Source organism: Myodes glareolus, chromosome 19 (assembly GCF_982192425.1).
Source record: "Myodes glareolus chromosome 19, mMyoGla1.1, whole genome shotgun sequence".
In the NCBI taxonomy this organism is placed as follows: domain Eukaryota; kingdom Metazoa; phylum Chordata; class Mammalia; order Rodentia; family Cricetidae; genus Myodes; species Myodes glareolus.
The window spans coordinates 65,131,061-65,158,018 of record NC_142044.1 but is presented as its reverse complement, the minus strand read 5'-3'; the positions used below and the strand labels follow the sequence as shown (position 1 = coordinate 65,158,018).

At 49.6% G+C, this 26,958-nt stretch overlaps 2 protein-coding genes and 1 long non-coding RNA gene across 3 annotated transcripts; 2 read left to right on the top strand and 1 right to left on the bottom strand.

The window, feature by feature from the left end:
• The first annotated feature begins 1,563 nt into the window (after positions 1-1,563).
• Positions 1,564-12,922, top strand: Krt77 (keratin 77). Its single transcript, XM_048449603.3, has 9 exons — positions 1,564-2,174; positions 6,311-6,525; positions 7,507-7,567; positions 7,954-8,049; positions 8,865-9,029; positions 10,241-10,366; positions 10,477-10,697; positions 11,035-11,069; positions 11,439-12,922. The coding sequence occupies exons 1-9, from the start codon at positions 1,629-1,631 to the stop codon at positions 11,720-11,722; spliced, it is 1,749 nt and encodes a 582-aa protein (XP_048305560.1). The 5' UTR covers positions 1,564-1,628; the 3' UTR covers positions 11,723-12,922.
• A 205-nt stretch (positions 12,923-13,127) lies between these two features.
• LOC146890990 (uncharacterized) lies at positions 13,128-17,002 on the bottom strand. Its single transcript, XR_014997922.2, has 3 exons — positions 16,184-17,002; positions 14,581-14,821; positions 13,128-13,611 (listed from the first exon to the last, which is right to left on the bottom strand). It is a non-coding gene; the product is annotated as an uncharacterized LOC146890990 (long non-coding RNA).
• Positions 17,003-20,886: 3,884 nt separating this feature from the next.
• On the top strand, positions 20,887-26,148 carry Krt1 (keratin 1). The gene is made up of 9 exons (XM_048449601.3): positions 20,887-21,521; positions 22,418-22,632; positions 22,945-23,005; positions 23,390-23,485; positions 23,624-23,788; positions 23,918-24,043; positions 24,493-24,713; positions 25,165-25,199; positions 25,284-26,148. Exons 1-9 carry the CDS (start codon positions 20,919-20,921, stop codon positions 25,673-25,675), a joined length of 1,914 nt encoding a protein of 637 aa, XP_048305558.1. The 5' UTR covers positions 20,887-20,918; the 3' UTR covers positions 25,676-26,148.
• Positions 26,149-26,958: the final 810 nt, after the last annotated feature.

The following is a 26,958-nucleotide window of genomic DNA, read 5'->3' as shown; positions in this document are numbered from 1 at the left end:
TCACACTCCTTGCGACTTTTGAGCCCCCCGGGTCTCCATAAAATTTATTATGTCATGACCTTTCTGGTCCTGCTACACGTCCTTGAGGATTTAAATAATTGTGTCCCTGTGGAGAAATCATTACCCAATCTTGTTTGCTGAAACTGGGCATTTATTCTTTCTCTTCATGTTTAAAATATTTTCATACATTTGGATGCAATCCACCAGCTGTTTGTTTCCAGAAGCAGAAACACACTTTGTCAGATGACACAAATACACTCCCTGAATATATGTCCTCCTACTGGGGACAGTCCTCAGAGGATGCACACAGGCCACGATTCTTTCTCTGATGTTCTCTAATAAATACAGAATTTGAGAGTAACCCTTGAGGAACTTATTGCTATTATTGTTACTTTTTACTAGGAGGGCAATTTTATGCTGAACAAATAAAAAAATAATAATGCTAAACCTAAATTAAAGCTTTAAAAAAAACCTGTTATGTTCACAGAAGCTTTGTTTGTCATAGCCAGAATTTGGAAACAACCTAAATGCCCCCTGATTGATGAATGGATAAGGAAAATGTGGTACATTTACACAATGTAGTACTACACAGCAGAAAAAACCCGACATCTTGAAATTTGCAGGAAAATGGATGGAGCTAGAAAACATCATATTGAGTGAGGTAACCCAGACACAGAAAGACAATTATCACATGTACTCACTCATAGGTGGTTTTTAGACATAAAGCAAAGAAAAACCAGGCTATAATTCACAATCTCAGAGAACCTAGACAACAATGAGGACCCTAAGAGAGGCATACATGGATCTAATCTACATGGAATGTAGGAAAAGACAAGACCTCCTGAGCAAATTGGGAACGTGGGGACCATGGGAGAGGGCAGAAGGGGAGGGGAGAGGAAGGAAAGGGAGTGGAGAAAGATATATAGCACAATAAAAACAATAAAATAAAAAACTGTGGTCTTTACATATACCTTAAAGGATAACTACTCCTTTTTTGAATAAAAATATTGCCAGTGTCAGTTTAGAAATATTAGAAGAGAAGAAGATAGTTTAGGATAGCTTGCCTTTGAGTCTAGGAGATATTACAGGGAGATTCTCACAGATATTTTGTTGACACACAAAAATGATGGAAAACAAAACCAGCTTTTGCGGACAGGGACAGCCCTGTTGAAGTGAGTGTCTCCGCTCTCATCCCAGCTGTGGTCCCAAGGTCACTAGACACTCTGTAGTTTTATCCCAGATCTCTCAGGCACACCCCAAAACAAACAACTCAGTAGTGTTTCTTAGGAAAAGATCAGTGTGAGATTTGAGGAGAAACTTCACAGGAGTTTCCAACACTGAGATCCTGAGATTGCTGCCCTTCCATCTCTCCACAGTGAGAGATAAATGATAAATGATCAAGTTGGGGGAGTTTGTCTGCAGTGTAATTTCAGCAACAGATAGGTGTGAAGTTTTTTAAGTAGATGCAGCTGGCAAATATTCCCCTCCCCAGCACCCAGCCCAGCAGGTGTGTGTATATATAGGGACTGAGCCAAAGCCTTTGCAAGGGAGACACAGCTCCTTTGCTCCTGCTTTCTGCCTCCTTCCAGTTGGGCCCTTGCTTTCCACCTCTGGTTGCCCTAGCAACCATGAGTCACAGGTTTAGCTCGCAGTCTGCCTTTAGCTCTAGGAGCAGGAGGGCCTACAGCAGCAGGTCCTCCTCAGGCTTTGGCGGTGGGCGACAGGTTGTGGGATCTGTGTGCCAGTCACGGGGGAGGTGCAGTGGCGGTGGTTATGGAGGGGGGTTTAGCTCCAGGAGTCTCTACAATCTGGGTGGTAGTAAAAGCATCTTTGGGAGCTTAGTAGCAAGAAGCGCCAGTGGTTTCTGCCCTGGGGGAGGAGCAGGAGGATTTGGAGCAGGAAGAAGTTTTGGGGGTGGTGGCTTTGGAGGTGGTGGCTATGGTGGTGGCAGATTTGGAGGTGGCTTTGGGGGTGCTGGATTTGGTGCTGGATTTGGTGGGTTTGGGGGATTCGGTCCATCTTTTCCTCCTGGGGGTATCCATGAGGTGACTATTAACCAGAGCCTTCTGGAACCCCTACACCTGGAGGTAGACCCTGAAATTCAGAGGGTCAAGACCCAGGAGCGTGAGCAGATCAAGATTCTCAACAACAAGTTTGCCTCCTTCATCGACAAGGTAAGTACCTTAGGGTAGACGGAGTCCTTGGTCAGCATCCAAGTGGCCGAGAGGGCCTCACACTCTGCCACAGTGCTGATGCTGCTGAGCTGCTTCACTTTGTTGGTGACAATCCCTCCATTCTCTGTGGTCTGGGACCCCAAGAAAGCCTTTGACTGAGGCTTTTACATAGATAATATTTAATGTAGGCTTCTCAGGGCTGCATTTTATCTTTCCCTTTTAGTAGGAAAGCAGATAAGAGGTGTGGTGATACCCAGTAGATACACATGATAACAATCTCGCTCTCAGTCATCATTACCCACGTTCCATTTATCTGTGTTCCTAGATACCCATTCACTCATTCAATCACCTGCCTCAGCATCCATCCTTCTACTCACCATCCAAACACACGTATCTGTCCACCCACCCACCAACTCAACCACACCATCCATCCATCATCCATCCACCCACCCACCAACTCAACCACACCATCCATCCATCATCCATCCACCCACCCACCAACTCAAGTACATCCATGCATCCATGCATCCATCCATCCATCCATCTATCCATCTATCCACCTATCCATCCATCAATCCATCCACCCATCCATCCATCCATCCATCCATCCACCTATCCATCCATTCATCCATCCATCTATCCATCTATCCATCCACCCACCCACCCATGCATCCATTTGCTTATCCACATACATCATCCATTTATCTACTCATCTACCCAATCTATTCATCCACTTATCCTCTTAGGCACACGCATTCACCCATCACCCATCCATCTATTCACATCCATTCATCTCCCTTCATCTATCTGCCTGCCCATCTATCTATATCTATCTACTTATTTACACCATGTATTCATACATCCATCTAATATGTCCACCCATCCACTCACCCTCATCCATCCATCCATCCATCCATCCATCCATCCATCCATCCATTCACCCATCCATTTGTACTCATCCATCTAAATATCCGCCTACCCATCCACCCATCTATCACCCATAATAAATATCACCTACCCATCCTTCTATCCAACACTCTTGCCTGCATCCCTTCCCTGCTATACACTCAAATACTTATCAATTCACCCATTCGCCTGCCTGTTTGTCAGTCTACCTGTCCATTTGTCCCACTCCTATTCATTTCATAAATATTTTATTAGGTTTATTGCATGCCACCATACACAGAAGCTACAGGGAGCCCCCAAGCTGAATGGCAGAGAATTGGGACAGTTTATAGGAGATGTGTTAGTATGTGTGGTACCCTTTGGGTCATGGTAGCCTGAAGGTGCCATGAGTTGTGCCTGCTGGATACTGGGAGTGCTTCACTGAGAGACCCCTTACCTCGGTCTTGAAAGTGAAAGGAGAGCCAAACATTCAGCAGAAAGAATGTCCACGTAGCAAGGAAGCATAACAAGTGTGATCCCTTCCAGGGAATGCCAAATGTCGAGATTTCTGGGAAAGTGACAGGAAGGAGAGAGGTGGTGATATAATAGAGGGACAGACAGCAACAACAATGTGGGTTTCAAGTAACTGTTCTGGTGGCAGGTCTCTCCAGAAGCTAATGCCAGCAATGCCTAACGGGGCATTCTGTCTGAGTGTCTTTTGTACGTCACCTGGGGCCAACAGAGGGCCACTGTGAAGCCCTTTACCCTAATTCACTGATTAGGTTTGCCTCATGTTCAGGTCTCTGAGGAGAGGTTGGCAGACAGTAAAAATCTTTCTTTTGGCACTTGCAGAGGGAGGTACAATGACCACTTCTTGTATCAGGGCAAGTGTTGGAGCTGAAGTGGTGTGTGAGCAGGAGGAGGGCATGGAGGGAGGACCATGGACAGGTGTGAGCAGGAGGAGGGTCATGGACAGGTGTGAGCAGGAGGAGGGAATGGAGGAGGGTCATGGACAGGTGTGAGCAGGAGGAGTGCAGGGAGGGAGGGCCATGGACAGGTGTGAGCAGGAGGAGGGCCATGGACAGGTGTGAGCAGGAGGAGGGTCATGGACAGGTGTGAGCAGGAGGAGTGCAGGGAGGGAGGGCCATGGACAGGTGTGAGCAGGAGGAGGGCCATGGACAGGTGTGAGCAGGAGGAGGGCCATGGACAGGTGTGAGCAGGAGGAGGGTCATGGACAGGTGTGAGCAGGAGGAGGGCGTGGAGAAGGGCCATGGACAGGTGTGAGCAGGAGGAGGGCGTGGAGAAGGGCCATGGACAGCCTCAGGGAGTTCACTCTGGAAGTGAAACCAATTTGGACACCGTGGTGCCTGAGTACAGGCAGAGGCCGGAAGGTTTGCCTGGAGCAAGGACTTAATAGTGAGGGAGATGCTGCCAGGAGGCCAAGGTTGCCGAAGGTGGAACAGGAAAAACTGGCATCAACAAAGGACCACAGATTTCTGGGAATTAATTTGGGATTTTCACTGGATCAAGGCTCCTGCCATCAACAGAGGCCCATTTAGTTTTGCAGCAGGGTACCAAGGTGCAGGAGATGGCTTCCTGGTCTCCTTGATGACCATCAGCCAGGTGGCCTCCAGCCTGAACAAAAACAAGCTTTTGTTACTGTAATTTCTCAGCCTGGCCTTTGGTTTCCCATTTGCACAGCCTGGCCTGTTCTCAATTTCACAGTAGAGCCATCCCTCAAAAGGACAGCACCCTCTCCTTTATAAATCCTCCCTTGGCACCATGCCTCATTTGGAATAAAAGTCACAATCTGAGAAGGCCCATACCCACTATGCCACTGTCCCCAAACATGCAGCTGTAATGGAGTAACTGATCTTTCCACTCTCTGGGAGTGTCACCACAGAATAAAAATATAGTGACAGGAATTCCTCATGGGGTTATGAGCTGCACTGACATGTGACATTTGAGAACTGCTTGCCCCAATCCTTTGCTGTGATACAGCCAAGGCAAGCCTGAGAGACAATGCTCTCTGCACACATTCTGATTAGAAGCAGAATCCAAGGAGAGCTGACAAGAGTTGGCCCCTCAGACAGGCAGAGTCTCAGGGGTCTGGGAATTCTGGGTGGCTTTTAGAGCTCCATCTTAGGACAGTGTTTGCAAAGGGCTGTTCTGCTTCCACAGAGCAGTGGTTCCCCCTCCCTTTTATAGAGATCTCTCTCTTAATATGTATATATGAATGGATATGTTTATAAACTTATTTATGTAGGAATGTGTTTGTCTGTACATGCATTTGTGTACAAGTGAGTATGTAAATGTGTGCACATGAATGTGAATATATGTGAATATACCTGTCTGTGTGAATGTGAATATTTGTGCATGTGAAATATATATATATATGCAAATGTATGATACACACACACATATGAAATGTGTGAGAATTTGTATGTGTGCGCGTGTACACACATAGTCCCTGAGGGAAGCACACAGTCGGCACAGTTATCTTTATCAATGCACGGCACGGGAAGCTCCACCTGTGGGCAATCGGCAGGGAACAGTGAAAGGTGGGTTTTGTGACATGAAGGACAAAGGACAATCCATGCTCCTGATCTATGCTGTCAGCCCCCACTCTATGTCCAACCTTTGTTCCCACAGTTTGAGGGGAGGGAGTGATGAACAGGGCCACGTGGATGCTCTGTTTCCTGGGCTAGCAAAGGAAATAGTAATCTAGGCATTTTTTTTGAAATATGTCAGCCCAAAACTCTTACTTGGGACGTGTAAATGCATTGTAGGACTTTAAAAAGTGAAAGCACTTATTTTAGTAATTCTACCTGGGCTATAATAGCATTTAAATGAGGTTGCTGTCTTGAAAACCACAGTTGCAGCCAGCAAAGATGGTAGTGGATTCAGGGGGCACCCACGGAAACTTGCCCAGGATACTAAAAGACTGTTCCTTCTGCCTTCTTATCCTCAGTCATGAGCCACACTCCAGTCATAAAGACAAAGGAAATGACAATTGCTCATTTTGGCATGGATAAATTGAGTGTGGGTTGAAAGCTCTGTTATGTCAGGGTGTGCAGCTCAATGAAATTGGCTGGAGGCGACATAAGAAGCCGTTTACCTCCCCTGATGGCCTGAAGGCCCATCTTGAACTTCCGAGGTTTGAGTGTGCTGCAAGGCCACGGATAGCTCTTCCCATGGAGAAGGCTGTTCAGGCTCATGGTCTGGGGTGTACTGGGGACCTTGCTTTTTAGGTGCGCTTCCTGGAGCAGCAGAACCAGGTGCTACAGACAAAATGGGAGCTGCTGCAGCAGGTGAACACCACGACTCGAACCAGCAGCCTGGAGCCCATCTTCGAGAGTTACATCAGCCAACTGCAGAGGCAGGTGGATTTTCTGAACTCTGAGCGGTCGCGCCAAAACCTGGAGATCAGGAGCATGCAGGATGTCGTGGAGGACTACAAGAACAAGTAAGGATCCAGGTGGGGGAGGGACCAAGGGGCAAATCAGCGGCCTTTGGCTGCAGTGGAACCAGGAGGGGTTCTGCAGTGTATAACTGCAGGGGGCGACGTTTCACATGTGACCATCCTGGTGGGATGGCAGTGCCAGCTAGCTGTCAGTTATACTGAGCAGGGAAGGGCAGGGGATGTGTGAGCCCTGCCTACAAGTTCATCTCTCTGTCTGGAGTGTCCCCTCCTTGTTGAGTACTGTATGGAATAGCTCTGTGGTTCTTAAACTTAAGCTTGCATCGTGTTGTGTCAGATTCTATGTTCCACCCCAGTGGTTCTGATCCAGTGAGTCTGGGATGCACTCAGAGTATGTGTGTGAGGCTAATGCTGGTGGATTGGGGACCACACTGAGATGCACTGGTTGAGATGAAATGATACTTACTAGTTAACACCGGCAATGGTAGGGATGATCAGCTGTTCATGAGCAACTATTAGTCCTAAGGGGCCTTTTCTACAGCCTCCCACCTCAAGGCCTTGCTCACTGTGTTGGGTTACTGGAGGGTCACATATATCTGAGTCCACAGGGAAGAATAAAACTCACATTGGAGGTCATAGTTGGGGGCAGAACTATAGGTGAAATATTTTTCTTTTAAAAGATTTGGTCAAAATGGTTATTACTTTATGGTTTTATTGAAAAAACTTGAGGTAAACATTTATAACATTGTAACATCAGAACAAATGGATATTTGGGGGCATTCTGTGTCTCTGAGTTTTTTATGTTGTGTCCTGTCCTTACTGTTAGCTAGGAGGATTTGGAGTTACTCCAAGTCATCCGTCAGTGAGGTCAGAACACCAGGTCCTGGCAGAGGCTGGCAGTGCTGGGAACAGGGCTGTCTGAGGTCAGGACGGTGGGGGCTTGGGACAGTCTTGGTTTTCTGCTGGGAGGCTGACCCTCAGAGGGCCGAGGTTAGCCCTTCAGCTTGCTTCTTGCCTCCACCACAGGTATGAGGATGAAATCAACAAGCGGACCAATGCTGAGAATGACTTTGTTGTTATGAAGAAGGTAATGGAAAGGGGAGTCCTCAGGGAGCTGAGAATTGGGGAGGAGAGAAGCCCTGGGAATGCTTGCTCTGTGCTGTGGACAGGGTGACCCTTGGGCCAGCATGGGCATGTGCTCTGTCCAACTGCAGGGCATTTACAGAGAAAGGAAACCAGATGGACTCTGCTTTGGGCTCTGGAGAGCTGATGTGGCTGAGGCTTGGTGGAGGTTGTTGTGCCTCTTTCTAGCTAGGGAAGTCAGTTTCTAGGTCCCTGATTTGAGTGAAGTGATGATATTTTTAGCCAGAAACTAAACCCAGAGAGCATTTGACAGTGGCCTGCCTGAGGCCAGACATGAAGTTGGTGGCAGGCAACGCTTGGGTAATGAAGTCAAACATTTTCGTCACTCAGGATGTGGATGCTGCTTTCATGGGCAAATCAGACCTGCAGTCCAAAGTGGACACTCTGTATGGGGAGGTCAACTTCCTGAAATATCTATTTGATACGGTGAGTTCATTCCTGAGGAGAAGCCCCTTTCTTTTCCCACACCCCGTAAGAGCTGGAGAAGGCTCATCTCACCAGGAATCCAGCTCTTCACGTTGGGGCAGCCATTCCCTGAACTTCAAGGTTGGGACAGTGGGGATGCAGGTGGGCAGCATCACTTGAGTAGGTGAGGGTGAAGTGGTTTCCTGCTTCATGGTCTCAGGTCACCTGGGACACGAGGGTAGTAACCAGGTCTTCACGCTCTGTGAGAAGTCAATCGGGCTCCGGGAGAACCCTGGAGAAAATGATAGGAGGGATTTTGCGGAAAAGGCAAGCTGAAGGGGAGCAGGAGTTTGTCCGTCTATGATCTGTGTCTAACTTGGGGATTCATGCTCCCAACTAAGTGCTGTGTTAGAAGCTCTGCTTTTGGAGATGCCCATTCAGCAGAAGAGTGCATGAACTGAGATTCAGTTATTTGCTTGGTCAAGCTGCTAGTCAGGTGACTCCAAACCGGAGTCCTTTCTGCTGTCGTTGAGAGCTCTTATGGCTACAAGGAGCAACCGTGTCAAAAAGGTGGTGAAGCCAGAACAAGGCTGGGACAATGAGGCCAGGAGACATGATGGAGAGGGGGGTCACAGGGCTGCTTCCTCCTGCCAAGATGCCTGGGCCCCTGCAGTTTTAGTTGAGACACTTAAGACCTTCCATTTATGTTTCATTGTGTATAAGAGGCCCTTCTAGCTCAGATTCCGGCTTCCCCAGGCAGCCTCAAGGGAGAAGTGGAGGGAAGACTGAGGCTCTAGGAGGAGGGTGGGAGGAGTGAACTATGCTCTGCTTCACAGGAGCTCTCCCAGATGCAGACGCACATCAGTGACACCAATGTCATCCTGTCGATGGACAACAATCGCTCCCTGGACCTGGACAGCATCATTGATGCGGTGCGAGTCCAATATGAACTGATTGCACAGAAGAGCAAGGATGAGGCCGAGGCACTCTACCAGACCAAGGTGATTTTGGGCTCTGAGTTTGCACCCCCAAATAAACAGATACTCCCCAAACTGATACTGCCTCCTGACTTTAAGGTGTAACATGTCAATGATAAAGACTTTGGATAATTGGCTAAGGATTACCCTTCTCTTCTCACTACTCTGAATGCGTGTGGTTAGCTCCTGCCTGTTTTAGTTATTTATTTTTAGTTCATATTCATGGGTGACACACTGCCTAATTCTCCCAAGCCTTGTAATAAGTAGCTGCCATTAACCTAACTAGACTCAGGAGTGCAAATTACAAACGTATTCTTTAACCACCACAACGTTTGTTGTCTTTATTTTTAATAATTCTATCTTTCTTGTTTTCTACTTAATATACCACTTAAAAATAACTTTCTGTGACTCTAAACATTCTACAACTTTATTAATAGTATGGGAACTCATTAGGTGAACACTTGTTACTAACTGGGCATATTTTCTATTACCTCCTGGGTATGAATTCATGTTTCTGAATGGCTAAGACTCTAGTTGAAGGAACAAAGGCAGGCGGCTCAGCCACTGAATTCTGAGTGAGCAGGTGATCTGCTTTGTAGATTTTGAAGCCGTCTCTAGAGTCGCTGACCTCTGTCCCACAATCTGAAAACAGATGTTGTGGGATACAGTGGATTTTGTCACGGACCTGAGGAAGGGGAATTGTGTCAGAACGCACATGTTCTCGTCAGCTCTTCCTGAGGACGCCCTGTGTGTAGTCTGGTTGATGAAGCAATGCTGGCATAGGAGAGAGAAAATAATGACTGTGGGTTCTCTGAGGACTTCTGAGGCCAGCAGTTCCTGCCTGCTGGGAGAATCACTCTGGAAAGGGGACAAGGAATATGGGGGTGGGACAGAGTGAGAGGGTCCGGTGTGGGGAAGGATGGTGTGTGAAAAAGGTGGTGGTGGGCTTAAGAAACAGGGTTGTCTGAATGGAAGAGGAGACTGCACAGAGACTGGTGGAAATCAGGGAGGAGGGAGGTTTGTTTTAGTGGTGTGTGTGCGTGTGTGCACGCGTGTGGGAGTATGTGTATGCACGTACTGTGCCTACACATGTCTTTTTGTTCCTCAGCTGAGGGAGGTTTGGGGTGGATTATAACTCTAGGTGACCTTACTCCAAGAGAGAGCAGCCCAGAGCTTTCTCCAAGAGACCATAGCAAACTGCAGGTGCTGACCATGGTGCTGCCTCTGACCTATAGTACCAGGAACTGCAGATCACAGCCGGGAAACATGGAGATGACTTGAAGAACAGCAAGATGGAGATCTCAGAGCTCAACCGCAACATCCAGAGGCTTCAGGCAGAGATCGCCAGCGTCAAGAAGCAGGTGGGGCGGGTGCTCATGGTGGGCTCACCAGACATGCCACCTCCCATAAGGTAAAGGTCAGATTCCAGGAGCTCAAACCCTCTGTGGTACTCCACTTGTCTCTAATATAGATCGAACAGATGCACGGATCCATTTCCGATGCAGAGGAGAGAGGAGAAAGGGCTCTCCAGGATGCAAAGCAAAAGCTGCAAGACATGGACGAGGCTCTCCAACAGTCTAAGGAGGAGCTAGCCAGGCTACTGAGAGACTACCAGGCAATGCTGGGGGCCAAGCTGTCCTTGGATGTGGAGATCGCCACCTACCGCCAGCTTCTGGAGGGCGAGGAGAGCAGGTGGGTGTACAGCAGCCATGTGCCCTGGGTCAAAGATGTGAGTGTACCCATGGACCAATGAGAAGGAAGAAAGGCTTTTCCAGGTGTTCCCCAGTGGTTCAAGGTGAGCGGAAACATGCAGGTTAGAGTGTGTAGGTTAGAAGGGTAGGGGAGAAGCCATTGTCACCCACCCCTTCTCCCAAGCACCAAGCTCCTGTACTCCAGCCTAAGATAGATGCAGCCAGGTGTGACCTACAAATGCTTTAAGACTTCATGAAAATGCTCGGGGACAGTTCTACTCTACCCCTACATCAGCATCTCTGCTTCTATGACTGATGACCTTGCTTTCATTTCACAGGATGTCGGGGGAGCTGCAGAGTCAAGTGAGCATCTGTAAGTAACAGCGACCGGGATGGAGGCATGGATGGACTGGGCCGGGTTGGCTTTTCTTCTAGTTTCATACAAGGAACACCACAGTGAGCAAGGCCTGCTTTTCTTGCTTGTGATACTTGACAGCACTGGTTAACGATCATTAGGAGATGTATCCAATAAAAGCTGAGCACTGAGGCCTTGTCTCTAAACAGGGGTGGCACACTTAAATGAAGGCCCACATCCTTTGGAAGTGCGCAGTGACTTTCAATGAATCTGTTTTCAAAGAGGAGATCACCAGGGATGACGGGCAGCAGGTGGTCACGGCAGGTGCCGCTGAGTCCCCCTGCCGAGTCCTTCTGACCCTTGTGCGTCTGTCCCTCCCTGGTACAGCTGTGCAGAGCAGTCAGGTGACTGTAGGCGGCGGCAGCTACGGTGGCGGCAGCGGCGGGGGTTCAGGCGGTTACAGCAGTGGATACGGCAGCGGCTCCCGCGGGGGCGGCGGCGGCGGCTACGGAGGAGGAGCAGGCTCCCGCGGGGGAGGCGGCGGCGGGAGCTACGGCTCGAGCAGCAAAAGCAGCAGCAAATACGGCGGCGGCGGCCGGAGCGGTGGCTCCTCCCGCACTCAGATAGTGCAGACCTCCACCCACAGTTCGCGCAGGCGCGTGGTGGAGTAGCGGCTTCAGTACCTCTCCTGCCGCCCTCCCCCCACGCCCTCTCGGGCTCTCTCACCTACCTTTTCCCAACGGGTCTCAGCAAGCTTCCAGGTCACTTCGACTCTAGGTGGGGAAGCAGGCCAGATTTACTGCCTCTTTATTTCGTTAAAGACACATGCTCACTCTGGCACCCCTCCGCTGTGCCTCCACTGTCCTGATCCCCAGGGGCCTTTTCCAGCAACGAAGAAAAAGAGCTTGGAAAACAACTGCACTAGGAGCCTCAGTCCCAGGTCCCCTTTTCTCAAACTGGGTAGCTAAGTAATAATAACCCCTCACCCACAGCGGCCTTCTGAAATCTTCCCTCCCGGAAATCTATTGCAAGGCAAGCTTGTTTAGCGAGGGTCACATCTGAGACAAGGACCATGGGGGGGGGGGGGGGCTTGCTCTGTAGTCTTATGCTCCTTCACCATGATGGCAAGGGTGGGTTTGTTGTTCAGATTTGGTACCTGTAGGTCATGCCCGTGCTGATCTCTTTTGTCCCCTGGGTTAACAGCCCCAAGTAGGGAATGGTTCAGTGAGAATGGGAACTGAAGCCCTTGTCCAAGGAATGGCTGTTCTCAGCAGTGGGTGGGGGTGGTATGGGATTGACATTGTTTCTGCCCCTCCCCCTTCCAGCAGCCCCTGTATTTGGAGCCAGTTCCTTCCAGAACTCTGTTCCAAAAGGACGTGCTGAGAATTTGAGAATTGCTCAAACACCGTGCACCTGTAGGGCAGCCCGGCTCTGAATGAGAGATGTTGCCTTGCGTTGGGGAGAGTTCCAACCTTGTGCCAGTTTGCAAACGGCCCGGGTTTTGGCAGGCAACCCAATGCTCTCTCTCAGACCTTCTAAGTCCCTTCTGAACTCTGATTCTAAGTTGTCAGACTTGAACTCCTAATTTAAAATTTAATTTACAGTTCTCTGAAAAGAAATCCTTGAACTGTGCCGAGGAGGAGGAAGAAAAAAGCACAATCGATGAACAGAACTAGAGAGGGAATGTGGCTCTGCTTCTGAGTTCTGGAGACCCCTTCACTGGCTTGCTGAGTCTGTAATTCTGTCTGGAAGGGCTTCTCTGTAGGGATCCCCGGGGAATGCTTGTGACTTCATTGCCTGTTAGAAGCTGAACTTTGAAGGGCTTGGCAGTTCTGCTTTTTTCTACAATAAAATTTTCTGTGATCTCAGTATATTGTGTGATCAGGAGACGAGTTGTTATTTCTTCAGTTCCTTGAAATTAATTCAAATTTGAGAAGGAAAGGCTTATTTTTGTGTGTGTGTGTGAGTATAGGTATATATGTATGCAGGCGTGTGTGTGTGTGTGTGTGTGTGTGTGTGTGTGTGTGTGTATGCAGGCATGGGCATATGCCCATGGAACCAGAGGATATCAGCTGTTGGTCCTCAGGTGTGGTCTGTCTTCTTTTCTGGGTGGGGAGATAAGTTCTCTTATAGGCTCGTGACTTGCCACGCCAATTAGGCTAGTATGGCGGAATGGTCAATGAGTACAATACACACCAATCTCTGCCTAATCTGGTGCTAAGATTGCAAGTGTGTGTCACTGTGCCAGGCTTTTATACTGTGGGTTCTGGGAGAGCAACTCAGGCCCTCATGTTTGCTAGGCGAGCACGTTCCTGTGGGGCCATCACTGCCCCCAAGGAGGATCGTCTTCTTTATTTTTTTATTGTACAAGCAGTGCACATTCTTGAAAAGCCTCCCAAGCTCTCAACACTTACCAGTTGCACAGTGTCCAGCATTTGCATAGTTCCTATGATGGCTTATTGTGGGTTGCGATCATACTGGAGTGAATTATTGTGCAGCAAACAGTGACGCAGGCCCTGAGATACCGTGGAGAGCAGACAGGTTTCTGAATATCGAGGTGCTGAAACACAAATGGCACATTGGAAGGGAAAAGAAGCACAGAGGGAAGAGAAAGCAGAGCGTGTCTCAGTCTCTCTAGGTGGGAATGGGACCTCCCCTTCACCTCCCAGGACCCAAGCAGACCCAGAGCTGGAACGTGGGACTGCAGCAGGGGTCACCGGAGGGCAGAGCTAGCTTATGGAGACTGGAAAGTGTGGGGCTTGGGGTTAAAGCAGGTGATATGCGTGCAGGAAGCCAGGAAGGGACCTCTGGACAGGTGGCTAAAAGGTAAGGAAGGATGAGAATGTGTGAGTGAGAGGAAGCCGTGTCAAGGGAGAAACTGAGCTAGAAGGCCAGAAGCAGAGACCTATTCTCTGAGAGCAGGCCCATTCCCTGAGCAGAGGCCCATTCCCTGAGAGGAGGCCCATTCCCTGATCAGAGGCCCCCCTGAGAGGAGGTCTATTCCCTGAGAGGAGGCCCATTCCCTGATCAGAGGCCCCCCTGAGAGGAGGTCTATTCCCTGAGAGGAGGCCCATTCCCTGAGCAGGGACAAGGGTCAGGGCAGCTTTAAAAGATTCTTCAAGGGAAACAAGATGCAGAATTTTAAAAGATGGGGTCAATCACTCCATACCTGCCTCCTACGTGGAATTTCTGAGTCAGTGTGAGGGAGTCTCATAAGATTTGTGACCTGGCTTCTCATTCAGTGAAGGAATATAGATAGAATTCAGATATGAGATGCATTCAGTTTTGACCACAGACTATATTGGTAAGATGTATTCCCAGGCACACCTGACAATCTATCTTGGCAGCAGGCCTGTTGGAAGCAGATTAGGGAAGGGAGAGATGAGCAGAGGAATTGTTCCAACAGAAGAAGAGAGAGAGGATATGGAAACAAGGTTCTATATTTAAAGTCAAAAGCCCAAAGCTGGGGAGTAGCCAAGGGAGAGGTGGGGAGACAGCAGTGAGAATAAAAATGATTGACAACGTTTACCTGTCACTGAGAACGCATTAGTCAACAGGGCGTGGTGATGGCTGAGACAGCTATGGGAACCAGGAAGAGGAGAACCAGGAAGAGTCCTGTTCAGGCTCTTCTGTTGGGAGACCACTCTGGGAGCTATGAATGACGAGACTGGTGCAGACAGGAGCCTATGCAGAGAACAGTGACCAGGGCAGCAGTGGTGGGCATAAGAATCCTGGTCCTTGTGGAATGGCTGGAGGTTCCAGGGAGAAGCCTGGGGCAGGGGAAGATGAGCTTATTAACTGCGGAGATTTGAAGAGCCTGCCTCAACAAGGAGGCTTGGCCCCGCTGATGACCCACCTGGACGGGGGGGGGGGGGGGCGGGCTCCAGTAGATTTGATTTCGTGTGAGACACCAACTATGTGGCTGCGAAGAGGAGAGCTGTCAGGTTGAGGGAAGTCACAAAGGATGGTGGGGCTATGTGCATGGAAGCATTTCACAGTTCTGCTTCCATAAGCGTGCATGTGAGGGGGGGGGCAGGGGAAAGCAAGGGATCCCACTTTGTATGTTTAATGGCAAGAATAAGGTCAGACACCAGGGAAGGCCAAGCACCAAGCCAGGACTGTAAAACAGCCCGAGCTTCTGGCAGCACTAGACACGGTTGAGGGTGTGGACCGGGATCATGCATGTGTGTGTGGTGCTCGAAGGGAAGCCAAGGTGACTCTGGGAAAAAGCATCAGTTCCGGGCTAGTCATAGGCCATCTTTCCCATCCTTCTGGGTGGGAATTAGGATTGTCCCAGAAAACATATCCTGCCTTTTCTAATGTCCAAAGACTTGACAATCTTAGTCAGAGAGAAAAACAAATCATGGACCAGGAGGAGGGAATCAAATGCCCAGTTCTAGGATTGTGGGCAGGAAGATACTCCAGAGCAGGGACATAGGAAATATGGGGAGAGGGAGAGGAGGCAAGCAAAGAACCTAGAATCTAGAGTCTATAGGCTTATGTTCTGGGCAATGGGGAGTTTTCTAGGCATGAACAACAGAGACTGGCACTGGGAGACTGCAGAAGACTCTAGAGAAGGTTCTCTGGTGTGGTCAATGAGCAGTCCCACTTGGGCCAAACACCATCACACTCAGATCATCCCAGTGAGAATAACAAGCAATTCCACTTGTATTATCTCATACGGTTTCCACAGTCACTGTGACAGGACCTAGGAGGGCCCCAGTGGGGGCTTGGTGGGGTTTTCTATAATGCCGAGAGAGTGCTTTCCCATAAGATAGGTAGTTAGAAGGAGAGCGTAGCTGGCCCATCATCCATCACCCATCAGATACTGACTATAGGAGCTAGTGTGGATCCCAGGGAAGCTTTGCCAGCGGCTCCTCCCCTTGGGAGGCGTGGCAGGGCGAGTCACAATAGAAATCTAAATTTAATTCCACCGGCTTTTCAGCTGCAGAGATTTTTATCTAGGACACAGTGAACAGGAAGAGCAGCCATTGGCTCACCACCTCTCTCACTCCCTCTAACTCCATCTGACCTTGGATGAGACCTGCGTGTCTAGGCTGGGAAAGTCCTTGGTCTGAGGAGGAGTCTTGAGAATGCCACCCAATCGCCTAGCCCTTTGGCCCGGGACGCACCTTCAAATTAAAAAGCCAGGTGCTCCAGCAGTCCCTCTTCAAGTTCTCTGTTGCCCCCGTGGCTTTTTTTTTTTTTTTTATCAGCTTTCTGATCCATCAGGAAAGTATGTCTTCAAGTTGATCACTGCTCTGCTCTGTTGCTGGGTTGGGCTGGGAACTTGGGTTTCTGGGAGGTTCTCCAGAATGAACAATCATTTTCAAATGTCCCAATGCTAACCTTGGAAGGCTTTTGGGGGCTCCAAGTTCCAGCCTGGCTTCCAGTCTGCTCCCCCCCTCCCCCGCCCCTGCTGTGGAATTTTGCTCCACTCCACAGAACAGGCATCCCATGCATTTAGTCCTTCCTCCCTTCTGCTGCAGGTGCTGGCTGCTAGCCTTGTTTTTATGAGATGCAGCACCATTTTTTTTATGTCAGACTCGTGGTCTTCCCAAGCCCTGGGGAGTTTCAAGACATTAAACCATAGGGGTTTGACAATTTTTAGCAAGGGGCTTGTACTAAAATTTCCCCCGGGATTATATCAGCTTTTAGGCCCTTCCAAATGCAAGACCTACTGACTTCCTTCGTTCTATCTACCTTCTACACCCTGTAGTTTCCTTGGAAGGTACATTTAGCCCCTATTTTACAAACGAGGAAACTTAGCCTCAGGGAGGATGGTGACCTTCCTAGGGTCACACAGCTGGAAATGTGCCTTCAGGAGTGTGGTAGTGGCCTCCTCCACCCACCCCAGTGCACAGCGACACAGCATTCACTGTCTCTCTCCTACATAGGCCTCTGGTGGCTCGCCCACTGCCCAGCAGTGACTCCTGGGGGCTGTCCTCTTTGCTGCCTGCCTTCAATGAGTCTGTCCCTTCCTCTGCACCTTTCCATCTTGCATTAAAAAGCCTTGGCCCCTCCTCAGCCATTTGACAGCTTTCAACATCTCACCCCGCCTCCCCATTGTCTGGGACTCCCTGCACTCCTCCCAGGCTTCAGGTTTCCCACTCCCCTGAAATCTCTGTCTCCCACAGCCCGGCAGAGTCCCTCAGGGCTGGGTGGCTTGTCATGGCATGTTCCTCTTAATTCTTTTCTTGGTCCCATCCCTCAAAAAGCTCTCAAAACATCACCACACCTGCCCCTGCTGTGCCCCAAAGCTTACCTTGGCAACAGTGTGGGGGTGTGGGGGTGGTGGGGTGGGGGGTGGAGGTGAAGGATGGAGAAAGGCCTGTGCGGATGTTCTGGTATGGCCTCAGCTTGTGCTATTGGGATTATCCCTCCATTGCTGGGGCCCATATAGCAGGTCGAGAAGCCCCTAAGACCTGGAGGATTAGTATTGGTGAGCAAGCACACAGACACACACCTGCAAAAGAGCCAGCACATCAGCATATGCTCGGCTAAGGCAGTAACCTAGTTCAGGGGAAAGAGCCCAACAGAATAGCAGCGTGTTAATCAAGGAAACCTCCCTGGAGGAGGTGAGGTCTGGACTGACCACCAACCAGCTGAGTAGTTGGTTATTACAGACTGACTGAAATGAGAGTCTAGAGCAGCTAATCAGGATGAGAGGTGTGTGTGTGTATGTGTGTGTGCGTGTGCGTGTGTGTGTGTATATGCATGTGTGCGTGTCGTGTGCATGTGTGTGTGTGTGTGTGTGTGTGTGTGTGTGTGTGTGTGTGTGTGTGGTCCTAAAGCCTGTCTGCGGGATGGGCTTTGCAACAAGTTGACAGGATACTTATCAGAAAGAGAAGAAATAAACTGGGAAAATGAGACAGAGAGGAAGGAGGAAGAAGAGGACTGGACAAAGCACAGAGAGGAAGGGTCACTGCTTGAGGCTGAATGAAGAAGGGACACATGATGCAGGTAACAGCCTGGCCAAGGTCAGGAGGCTTGGCTCTGGAGGCGAACAAGTCTGGCTTGTCAGTTACCATCTGGTGACCCCGGGTACACATTTCAACCTCTATGAACCTGTTATCTTTTCCTTAAAATGGGGTCAGTACCTCTCAGTACCAGCTACGTGAGATACAACACCTAACGGTGTTTGGACCTCCAGAGTCTGGTTTGCTTCTCTTCATTCATGTGTTCTCGGAGTGTGGGGCTTACACCTTTGTTTCACGGGTGTTTTTAAAGTGTCCCGCATCCGAGGACATCCTAGGTATTAGCCGTGGCTCGCCAGCAGTGCTGCGGTTCCTACCCTCGAGGGTTAAAAATGAACCATGGAGAGGGAATAGGGGTTTGATTCAGAAACTGGAGCATTCCTAGGAACGGACTTTACCATCTGGGCTGGTGCCATTTCCTTCTTTGGAGCCATGTTCTCACTTCTGTGGAAGGCAGGCTTGATGGCACGGTCTCTGAGAACCAGAAGATGGGAATAGTCCCCAGGTTCACTTGCTTTCTCTGTACTTCTTCTTCAGGTTAGGAGGAAGGTCTAGTTCCACCCGTGTCTTGTCCTAGCTGGAATGTGTTAACCCTCTCTAGACCTCAGCTTTCAGCTTCATATAGTGGGTTCAATGGCCTGGTGGGAAACAAACTTTGGTATGTGTCCAGCGGGAGCCATGGGCACTTAAGTTGAGGGTGCTTTTGTGTCCTCTCAGGGTCCCTGCTGGAATGTGTTTGTGGAGCTGTAAACTGTCACCATCACCTGGTGTTCTCTCTGTTGGTTGCTTAGGGAAGCAGGGCTCACTAGAAAGATCTGTCATTGGCTGACACACACATTCACATACACGAGCATACAGACACAAATGCACACCCCTCCAAAATGCTAGAAGGAATCGATTGTGCCGAATGATATGTCTCATAAGGGAGTATGCTGGACTAAAAGAATTTTGATTGCCTGTCAGAGACGATTAGGCAACAGTCATTAGCACGCCAAGGTCATTCCTGTCCCCATTGTTCCCAAGAACCAATTACTCATTCCCTAAAGAGATGGTTAGTTTAGCAGCCCAAAGTTGCAGGCACTGGGACAGAGTTCCAGAAGACAGTGCTGTGGAGACAGAGGAGTGGGGGACAGAGGACAGGCTGGGGGACTTCTTGGAGGAGGGCAGGCAAACAAGCAAGAGAAAGCTCGATGGGTCGGTTGCAGAGGGTTGGCACAATTGCCTGGTGCAGAGCTGCCAGGAACTGGGGGGATGGTCTTTAGAGATGGCCCTCTCCTTCAGAGCTTGCTTGTACACAGGGGACTTCCCACACACTCACAAGGAGTCAGAAGCCAGAGCAGCAGGCTCCTCACTAAGGTGTCTTTGCCTCCATTTGCATCGAGTATGGGGAGCATGCCAGGCTTCTAAGAAGTTTTTAAACGATCCTCCGTGTAGGTTCAGGTCTTTCCAGATCTCCGCGTCACTACCGTCTGTAAATATCGATCAGCTGCTCTTCAGGAAGGCCCCTGGCCGGGTGCGATGCACATGCCCACGATGCCGCCGCCTAGACAGAGCAGCATCTCCCTCGTCTCCACGCTCCTCTTCTTAGAGTGATTTGAAACAATATTTTTCCAAGTGCCAGGATCAAAGGACTCAAAAGATAAACTCATTTTTCTTTCAGAGCCCTCCATAGCAGGACAGCGTCTCACACAGGCGGTGTGAACTCAGTTGCACACTGACAAACAAAACATGGCTTGGGATCTTATACACTGTGTTTAACTAGGTGCTCTCAGCTCACATTCCATGGGGCCACTGGAGATGTGGGGAAGCTTTCCAACCCTCATGCCTCAGTTTTCTCATTTAAAAGTGGGTAGACTAATATATTTCTCAAAGTTGCTATGAACATTAACTTCTGTGTATAAACCAGAAAACACTTTCCGGCACATGACCGGTTTATGACCGCCCCCCAAATCCTACCCCCCTTAATAGCTGTTGTCGCTGACTCCAGAAACTCTGCAAACCTTGCAGGACAGATTTTCCAGATTTCTATAACTGCCCTCCCTTCCAAACCAACTGTCATGCCTCAACTTCCCCACTTTGCTTTACCGCAGGTACCAGGTGCCACTCACCCCCACAAGCACTCCATACTGGCATCTGCGTGGCACCTACTTTCAGTTGCTGGCCTCTTATGCCCACTTCCTGCCCTGGTTTGTCTTTGAAAAGGAACATCTAGGAAGCTTAGGAAAGACCTCAGCGCTCGCCTCAGGAGCTTCCAGACCATCTGTCCATCGGGTCTGCTTGGCGGCTGCCTTTTTGGTCAATCAATGTAGAGCGTTTGTAGAAGCCAACTTTAGAAAACACTTGATTTCTAGCTTCCAGAGCCTTTACTCTGTTCCAGGAGGTGTGATTTGATAAGTGCTGGGGTTTGAAAGGACGACCTCTGAAGAATGAGAGCTGCTTTAGGGATCCACGCTCGAGGAATTGCACCTGCTACTCTGCAGCACCCAGTGACGGGTGAGAGTACAGGCAGGCAGACTTTTGTGCGGGGATGGGGGGATCCTGTCAAGAACACCAAGGAGGCAATGTGGGGTCCTGGTTTCTCAAAGCCACAAACACTTGAAGAGAGATCCTGTCAGATAAAATGATTACCACACGAGTCAATCTTGCCTGCACAGCAATTTTGGGAGCCCATCCTGGGAGCTAGGTGTGTAGTGTTTATCGTATTGTTGAGGCTCGTAAAATTCTTGTATGGCTGCAGGCAAGCCAAACCCTCTGCGGGCTCTGCATCTCCGCTGACTCTGAGGACCAAGCCCAATTTCCTCCCAGTATATAAGGGCATGGCGCTGGGCTCAAGGCAGAGGAGTTCTCAGCTCCTTTCTTCTCTTGTCTTTGCTCTCCTCTCGAAGCCAGCATGAGTCGACAGTGTAGTAGCAGCAGGTCTACCTGCCGGCTTGGGGGCGGCAGAGGCTTCAGCTCTGGTTCCGCAGGCCTTGTCAGCTTCCACCGCAAATCCACCAGCAGCTCTGTGCGCCGCAGTGGAGGAGGCGGTGGCGGGAGATTTTCAGGAGGCTTCTGTGGGAGTGGGGGTTCTGGTAGTGGCTTTGGAAGTAAAAGTCTGATTAACCTTGGAGGTGGCAGGAGCATCTCCATGAGTGTGGCTGGAGGTGGCATGGGTGGTGGGAGCTTCGGTGGTGGTGGCTTTGGGGGTGGTGGTTTTGGGGGTGGTGGTTTTGGTAGTGGTGGTTTTGGTGGCGGTGGTTTTGGTGGCGGTGGTTTTGGTGGTGGTGGCTTTGGCAGTGGAGGTGGTTTTGGTGGTGGTGGATATGGGGGTGGTAGATTTGGGGGTGGTTTTGGGCCTGTCTGCCCTCCTGGTGGCATCCAGGAAGTCACTGTCAACCAGAGCCTCCTGCAACCTCTCAATGTGGAAGTCGACCCTGAGATTCAAAAAGTGAAGTCTCAAGAGAGAGAGCAGATCAAGACACTCAACAACAAATTTGCCTCTTTCATTGACAAGGTGAGTTCACCTGCTTGGGGTTTCGGGAGAGCTAATTGCTCTTAGGCTGTGGGACTGAGCAGCAAGATGGGGTAGGCTTAGCCTTGTGCCTGCATTTGATGACTAAAACGACAAGTAGAATGGAATTCTGGGACATGTGCTAAAAGTACGCTCAGGAGTGATGCTAACGAGCAAGTTCCTGGAGAAAGGGAATCCAAAATGAGCCTGTATGACATCCTGCTCCGTTTTTATTGAGCTCTTGAACTAAGTTTGACTGAAGATTACATAGAAATAGGGCTAATGGAACTTTCTAGGGTGCAAATAAGAAACCCATAAGGATCTTCCTGGCCGTAAAAGGTGCCTTTGGAGTAGCAGAAAGGATGGAGTAGGTTGGCGCCAAATACCTTGTGCTGTCAGAGGGATCTCCATCCCCTGACAATTTCCCATGAGCATTGGATCAGGAAGGAGATTTTAAAATACACATATTCAGGTCTAGAAAAACACGAGCCACTTTTGGCTTTTCTGCTAATTTGTCAATAATGTCAATATAAATTTAGGCACAATAAGCTTCAAATCCAATTTGTTATTTTCCTAACATACTGTTGAACTGTGTATATATCCCAGCGATGCAAGTTTCTATCTGCCTAAAAACAATTGTAAGGCAAACTTCCTATTCCAGCGGATGATTCCAGAAATTTTGTGTGTGCTGCACTATTGTGTTATACAGTTCCTTCCTTCCAGGGCATCTCTGGATTAACTCATGGGTTGTGTTTTGCTCAGACATTGATGTCACCTCAATCAGCTTCTCCCTAAGCCTCTTGTTGTCAAATGGGAATTGAAATTCTCTTCCCAGTGAGGCACTGGTCTTGCTCAGTGGCCCATTCCTGCAGTTGGGGTAATGGGTCTTTGGTTCCTAGGTGCGCTTCCTGGAGCAGCAGAACCAGGTGCTGCAAACCAAATGGGAGCTGCTGCAGCAGGTGGACACCTCAACTAGGACCCACAATTTAGATCCCTACTTTGAGACATATATTAGCAACCTCAGAAGGCAAGTGGACCAACTGAAGAGTGACCAATCACGGATGGATTCGGAACTGAAGAACATGCAGGACTTGGTGGAAGATTACAGGAACAAGTAAGGGAGCCTAGTTGGGTGTATGTTGACTCAATAGTTATCCAAAAGATAGTCAGAAAGAGATTTTTAAGAATATGATTTATGTAGCAAAGGTTTTCTCTCATTTTGGGGCAAATCAATTGGGCATTAAAAAACAAAAAAACAAAAAAAGCCTCTACATCTTCTCAGACGATGGATAGTTTAATGATTTTCGTGCTTAGAAGAAAGGGGTGGCAAGATGGCATTGCTTATGAAGGGAGGCAGTCACAGGCAGAACACGAGGTTCAAGCCTCAACCCCCTTTAATTGCCTAATCAGCCACGCTTCCCTGCAGGTACGAGGAAGAGATCAACAAGAGGACAAATGCAGAGAATGAGTTTGTGACCATCAAGAAGGTGAGCAGATTCTGTGGGGTGGAACTCATCTGGGAAACAATAAAGGTCATGGCAGAAGGAAGCCATGTTGTGGAGAATCAGGTAGCCAGCCTGCTGAATATCTGGCAGTAGAGATATTTTCTCTCATTTCTATGGACCTATACTAATCCAGGCCTCAGTTGCTCCTTGGTTTTCAGCACCTGTACATAGTGAGTGGGGAGGCAAGTTCTCAGCAAGCCAGGCAGGCTTCCTGTGTTATGAGGAGATGGAACAGCCTAGAACTGCGATCTAACTGGAGGAAAGGAGCAGATCTTAAGTCCAACTCCACTTGGAGAACTCCTTCACAGCTAGAGAGGAGGCCTGTCCTGGAAAGGACGTGGCTTTATGACGCCTTTGCTCCTCCAGGACGTGGATGCAGCTTACATGACCAAAGTAGAACTTCAGGCCAAGGTGGACAACCTGCAGCAGGAGATCGACTTCCTCACAGCGCTCTACCGCGAGGTAAACGCCTGAATTTCAAACCCTAGATGGAGGTCCTTGAGTCTTCCATCTGCAGAGTGCCTTCCTTCCAACTCCCGAGCCTTCCCTCTAAGTTGAGTTTTTGTTCTGTGAGACTCACTGAACTTTTAAATCCTTCAGGAATTGTCTCAGATGCAGACTCACATCAGTGAGACCAATGTCATCCTGTCCATGGACAACAACCGCACTTTGGACTTGGACAGCATCATCTCTGAAGTCAAGGCCCAGTATGATGACATCTGCCAGAGGAGCAAGGCAGAAGCTGAGACATTTTATCAGAGCAAGGTAAGCTTGTGCAAACTTAGTAGGTTCTCTGGAAGATCTGATGTGGTGTCCTGTGTCTGCTGACATGTTTGTGTGCCCAAGCACACTGGTTTCTACCCACATCTAACTGAACTAACCTGTCATCTTTAGTATGAAGAGCTGCAGGTCACAGCTGGCAGACACGGTGACAGTGTGAAGACTTCCAAGATGGAGATTTCGGAGCTGAACCGAGCCATTCAGAGACTTCGATCTGAAATTGATGGTGTCAAGAAGCAGGTACCTTCAGTTCCACAAAATGGGGTGATCCTCCAGTCATAGGGGAGACTTTTCCTGATTTTGAGACCTGCAGGCCTTACCAACACTACTCTGCTTACTCTATCCTTTTTGGAGACTATACCAGCTCCCCGCACTCAATGCACACATGCGATGCTCCAAAGAGAAGCTTGTGAAAATGACCTGTAGAGAAGAGATGATCAGAGCAGAGAGGAGCAGAGGAGGGAGGACAGGTGGGCAGAAGGTTCAGAGTCTTAGGACAGGCCCAGGAGAAGAACTGTATCACCGTTTAAAGGAAGTCGATATGGTGGCTAAGGTGGCCCGAGGGCCAGTGGTCCTGTGTGCCTCAGCGTAGTGGCCCATGGAGGTTGGGAGGCTAACATGTTGGGAAGATCCAGGTGACATTAGGGACTGTGCGCCGGCCCATGTAACATGCTCTATTCTGTTCTCAGATCTCACACATGCAGCAGAACATCAGTGAAGCTGAGCAGCGTGGTGAGAGCGCTCTCAAAGATGCCCAGAACAAGCTGAATGAGCTGGAGGACGCCATGACACAAGCCAAGGAGGAACTGGCCCGGCTGCTACGCGACTATCAGGAGCTCATGAACACCAAGCTGGCCCTGGACATGGAGATTGCCACGTATAGGACCCTCCTGGAAGGAGAGGAGATCAGGTGAGGAAGGTCCCTGTCAGCTGGTCACTTCTTAGGGATTCCTTCCTGATGGCAATTTGTCTTAGGCTTTGGGGTGGAAGCAAGGACTTGTGTTCACATGCTCTATTTTTTCTTTACCTTTCCTCCCCACTCTAATTTTTCTGATTTGCTCCCTGCCTGTCTCCTCATTCCTCTTTGACATTTGAAATGGAGCAATTCATTGGGGCTGGGCCGGATCTCTTGACACAGCCTTTATAACTGAGCCCCACCAGCTAGCTGTAAGCGCCTTGTCCGATTTAGGGAGATCTCTGCCTGTTTGGACGCAGGCTGAGAAACCCGACAGGCTTGGGAGGCACGAGGCTAAGCAGCAGCTTTCTCATGGGGAGCACCGGGGAGACGTCTAGGATATGTTCCATGGGAAGGGGGTACGAGAGGATGCGGTGTCCTAAAGGGTCTGATTTGTTTCCCACAGGATGTCTGGAGAGTGCACCCCCAACGTGAGCGTGTGTAAGTACAAGGCGGTTTCTCAGGGCGTTGTGCGGGATGGGAAACGAGTTGAATGGGGTGGAGAGTAACCGAGTCTCTCTGCAGCGGTGAGCACCAGCCACACCAGCATCAGCGGAAGCAGTAGCCGAGGTGGCGGCGGTTACGGATCCGGAGGTGGCAGTTACGGCTCCGGAGGCGGCGGCAGCTACGGCGGCGGCTCTGGAGGTGGCGGCGGCAGCTACGGCGGCGGCTCCGGAAGTGGCGGCGGCAGCTACGGCGGCGGCTCCGGAAGTGGCGGCGGCAGCTATGGTGGCTCCGGCGGCGGCGGCAGTGGGGGCCACAGAGGTGGTTCTGGAGGGGGCGGTGGCAGCTCCGGAGGCAGCTACGGTTCCTCTGGCGGAGGCCGTGGAGGATCTAGCTCCGGGGGCGTTAAGTCCTCTAGTGGCAGTTCTAGCGTGAAGTTCGTTTCCACTAGTTACTCCCGAGGGACCAGATAGAGAGGTGCTCACCACCCCATTAGCTCTCCCTTTCCATCACGACCAAATATGGCTGGCAAGACCAAGATCGATTGCCCCAGTCTTATTGGAGAGAGAGCTAAGATGAATGGTACCGATTCAGCCTATTTCCCCTGCGCTTACCTCCCCGCTCAGCTCTGCCTCCAAAGAAGTTTTTAGTAGTAGCAATCTGAGTCCCCTGATAACGACCCCACTTTATGTTTTGCTGGAGTAACAACTCAGAACTGCCACCAACTACACGACATTTCAAAGAGGACGTCAGACCCAGAGCTTTTTTGCTGTGCCCAAAGCACTCAGTGCTCTGGACCGCCCCATAGCATCCTGTATCCTGCAGCACGCTCAGCTGCTTGGGTTTTGTACATACGGTGTTTGCGAGTCGTTTGTCTTTTATGGAGCACTCTGAAACTCTCCCATTTCTTCGTTTTGCTGCAATAAACTGCATTTGAAAATCTCAATCAAGTTTCAGTCTCTTTGTTTACGATGGGGTGGAGGGTGAATGAATGCTTTGTGTGACTGAAAGACTGCGAGACCAACTGACTTGTGGGGAGTTGGGATGGGGAGCTTCTGAGAAGGGAGGAAGATCAGATGGAACCCCAGGGCACATGCTCAGTCCCAATAGGTGGGCATATTGGAGGCTATAGTCATGTGAGAAGGCGTTCTTAGAATGAGCATGCGGGGAAGGGGACCCGCTTTGAGAAGATAGGAAAGTCCTGCCTGAAAAAGAAGTTGTTTATGTGGAATGTGATGAGGATTGGCAGCTACAGCAACCACAATACAAACTGTGGCCTGAGGAGCAGTGTTAACACCCACTGGTGGGGGGGGAGGGGATAGCAGTCAGATAAGTACCATTCCCTGTTGAATACCCTTTTAATGACTATGATGATGATGGTGGTGATGAGCTAGCCATTGTTAACGTTGCTTATTGAATTCTAGGCAGCCCAATAAATGCTTATTAAAAAAGAACCAACAAATTACCACCTTCCCGATGGTTCCAAAAACCATGAATAGTCAGTTAACTTTTCTAAACATAATTTTCCTAGCTTCTAGTTATAAATGTCTTCCTCTCTCCAGGTTCAGCCAGGGTTAAGGACTAAGGAGGCTTCAGATGGGCCAGGGGAGAGATGCCCTCCCCTTCCTATGTAGTAATTTCTTCTGTAGGACCAGTTCTTCCAGAGTTCTTTGTGTCCCCACTCTGGAACACAGAGTGTGTTGACTGCTCCGTGATCAAGCCACTAGGCTGGTGCTTGCTTTCCCTGCAGACTTGA

Excerpts from the sequence above, each read along its gene's own strand:
- Krt77 (XM_048449603.3), top strand. The coding sequence starts at position 1,629 with ATGAGTCACAGGTTTAGCTCGCAGTCTGCCTTTAGCTCTAGGAGCAGG. Across the intron at positions 6,526-7,506 it reads GTGGAGGACTACAAGAACAA|GTATGAGGATGAAATCAACA; the intron begins GTAAGGATCCAG and ends CCTCCACCACAG. Across the intron at positions 9,030-10,240 it reads AGGCACTCTACCAGACCAAG|TACCAGGAACTGCAGATCAC; the intron begins GTGATTTTGGGC and ends TCTGACCTATAG.
- Krt1 (XM_048449601.3), top strand. The coding sequence starts at position 20,919 with ATGAGTCGACAGTGTAGTAGCAGCAGGTCTACCTGCCGGCTTGGGGGC. Across the intron at positions 21,522-22,417 it reads TTGCCTCTTTCATTGACAAG|GTGCGCTTCCTGGAGCAGCA; the intron begins GTGAGTTCACCT and ends TTTGGTTCCTAG. Across the intron at positions 24,714-25,164 it reads CTGGAAGGAGAGGAGATCAG|GATGTCTGGAGAGTGCACCC; the intron begins GTGAGGAAGGTC and ends TGTTTCCCACAG.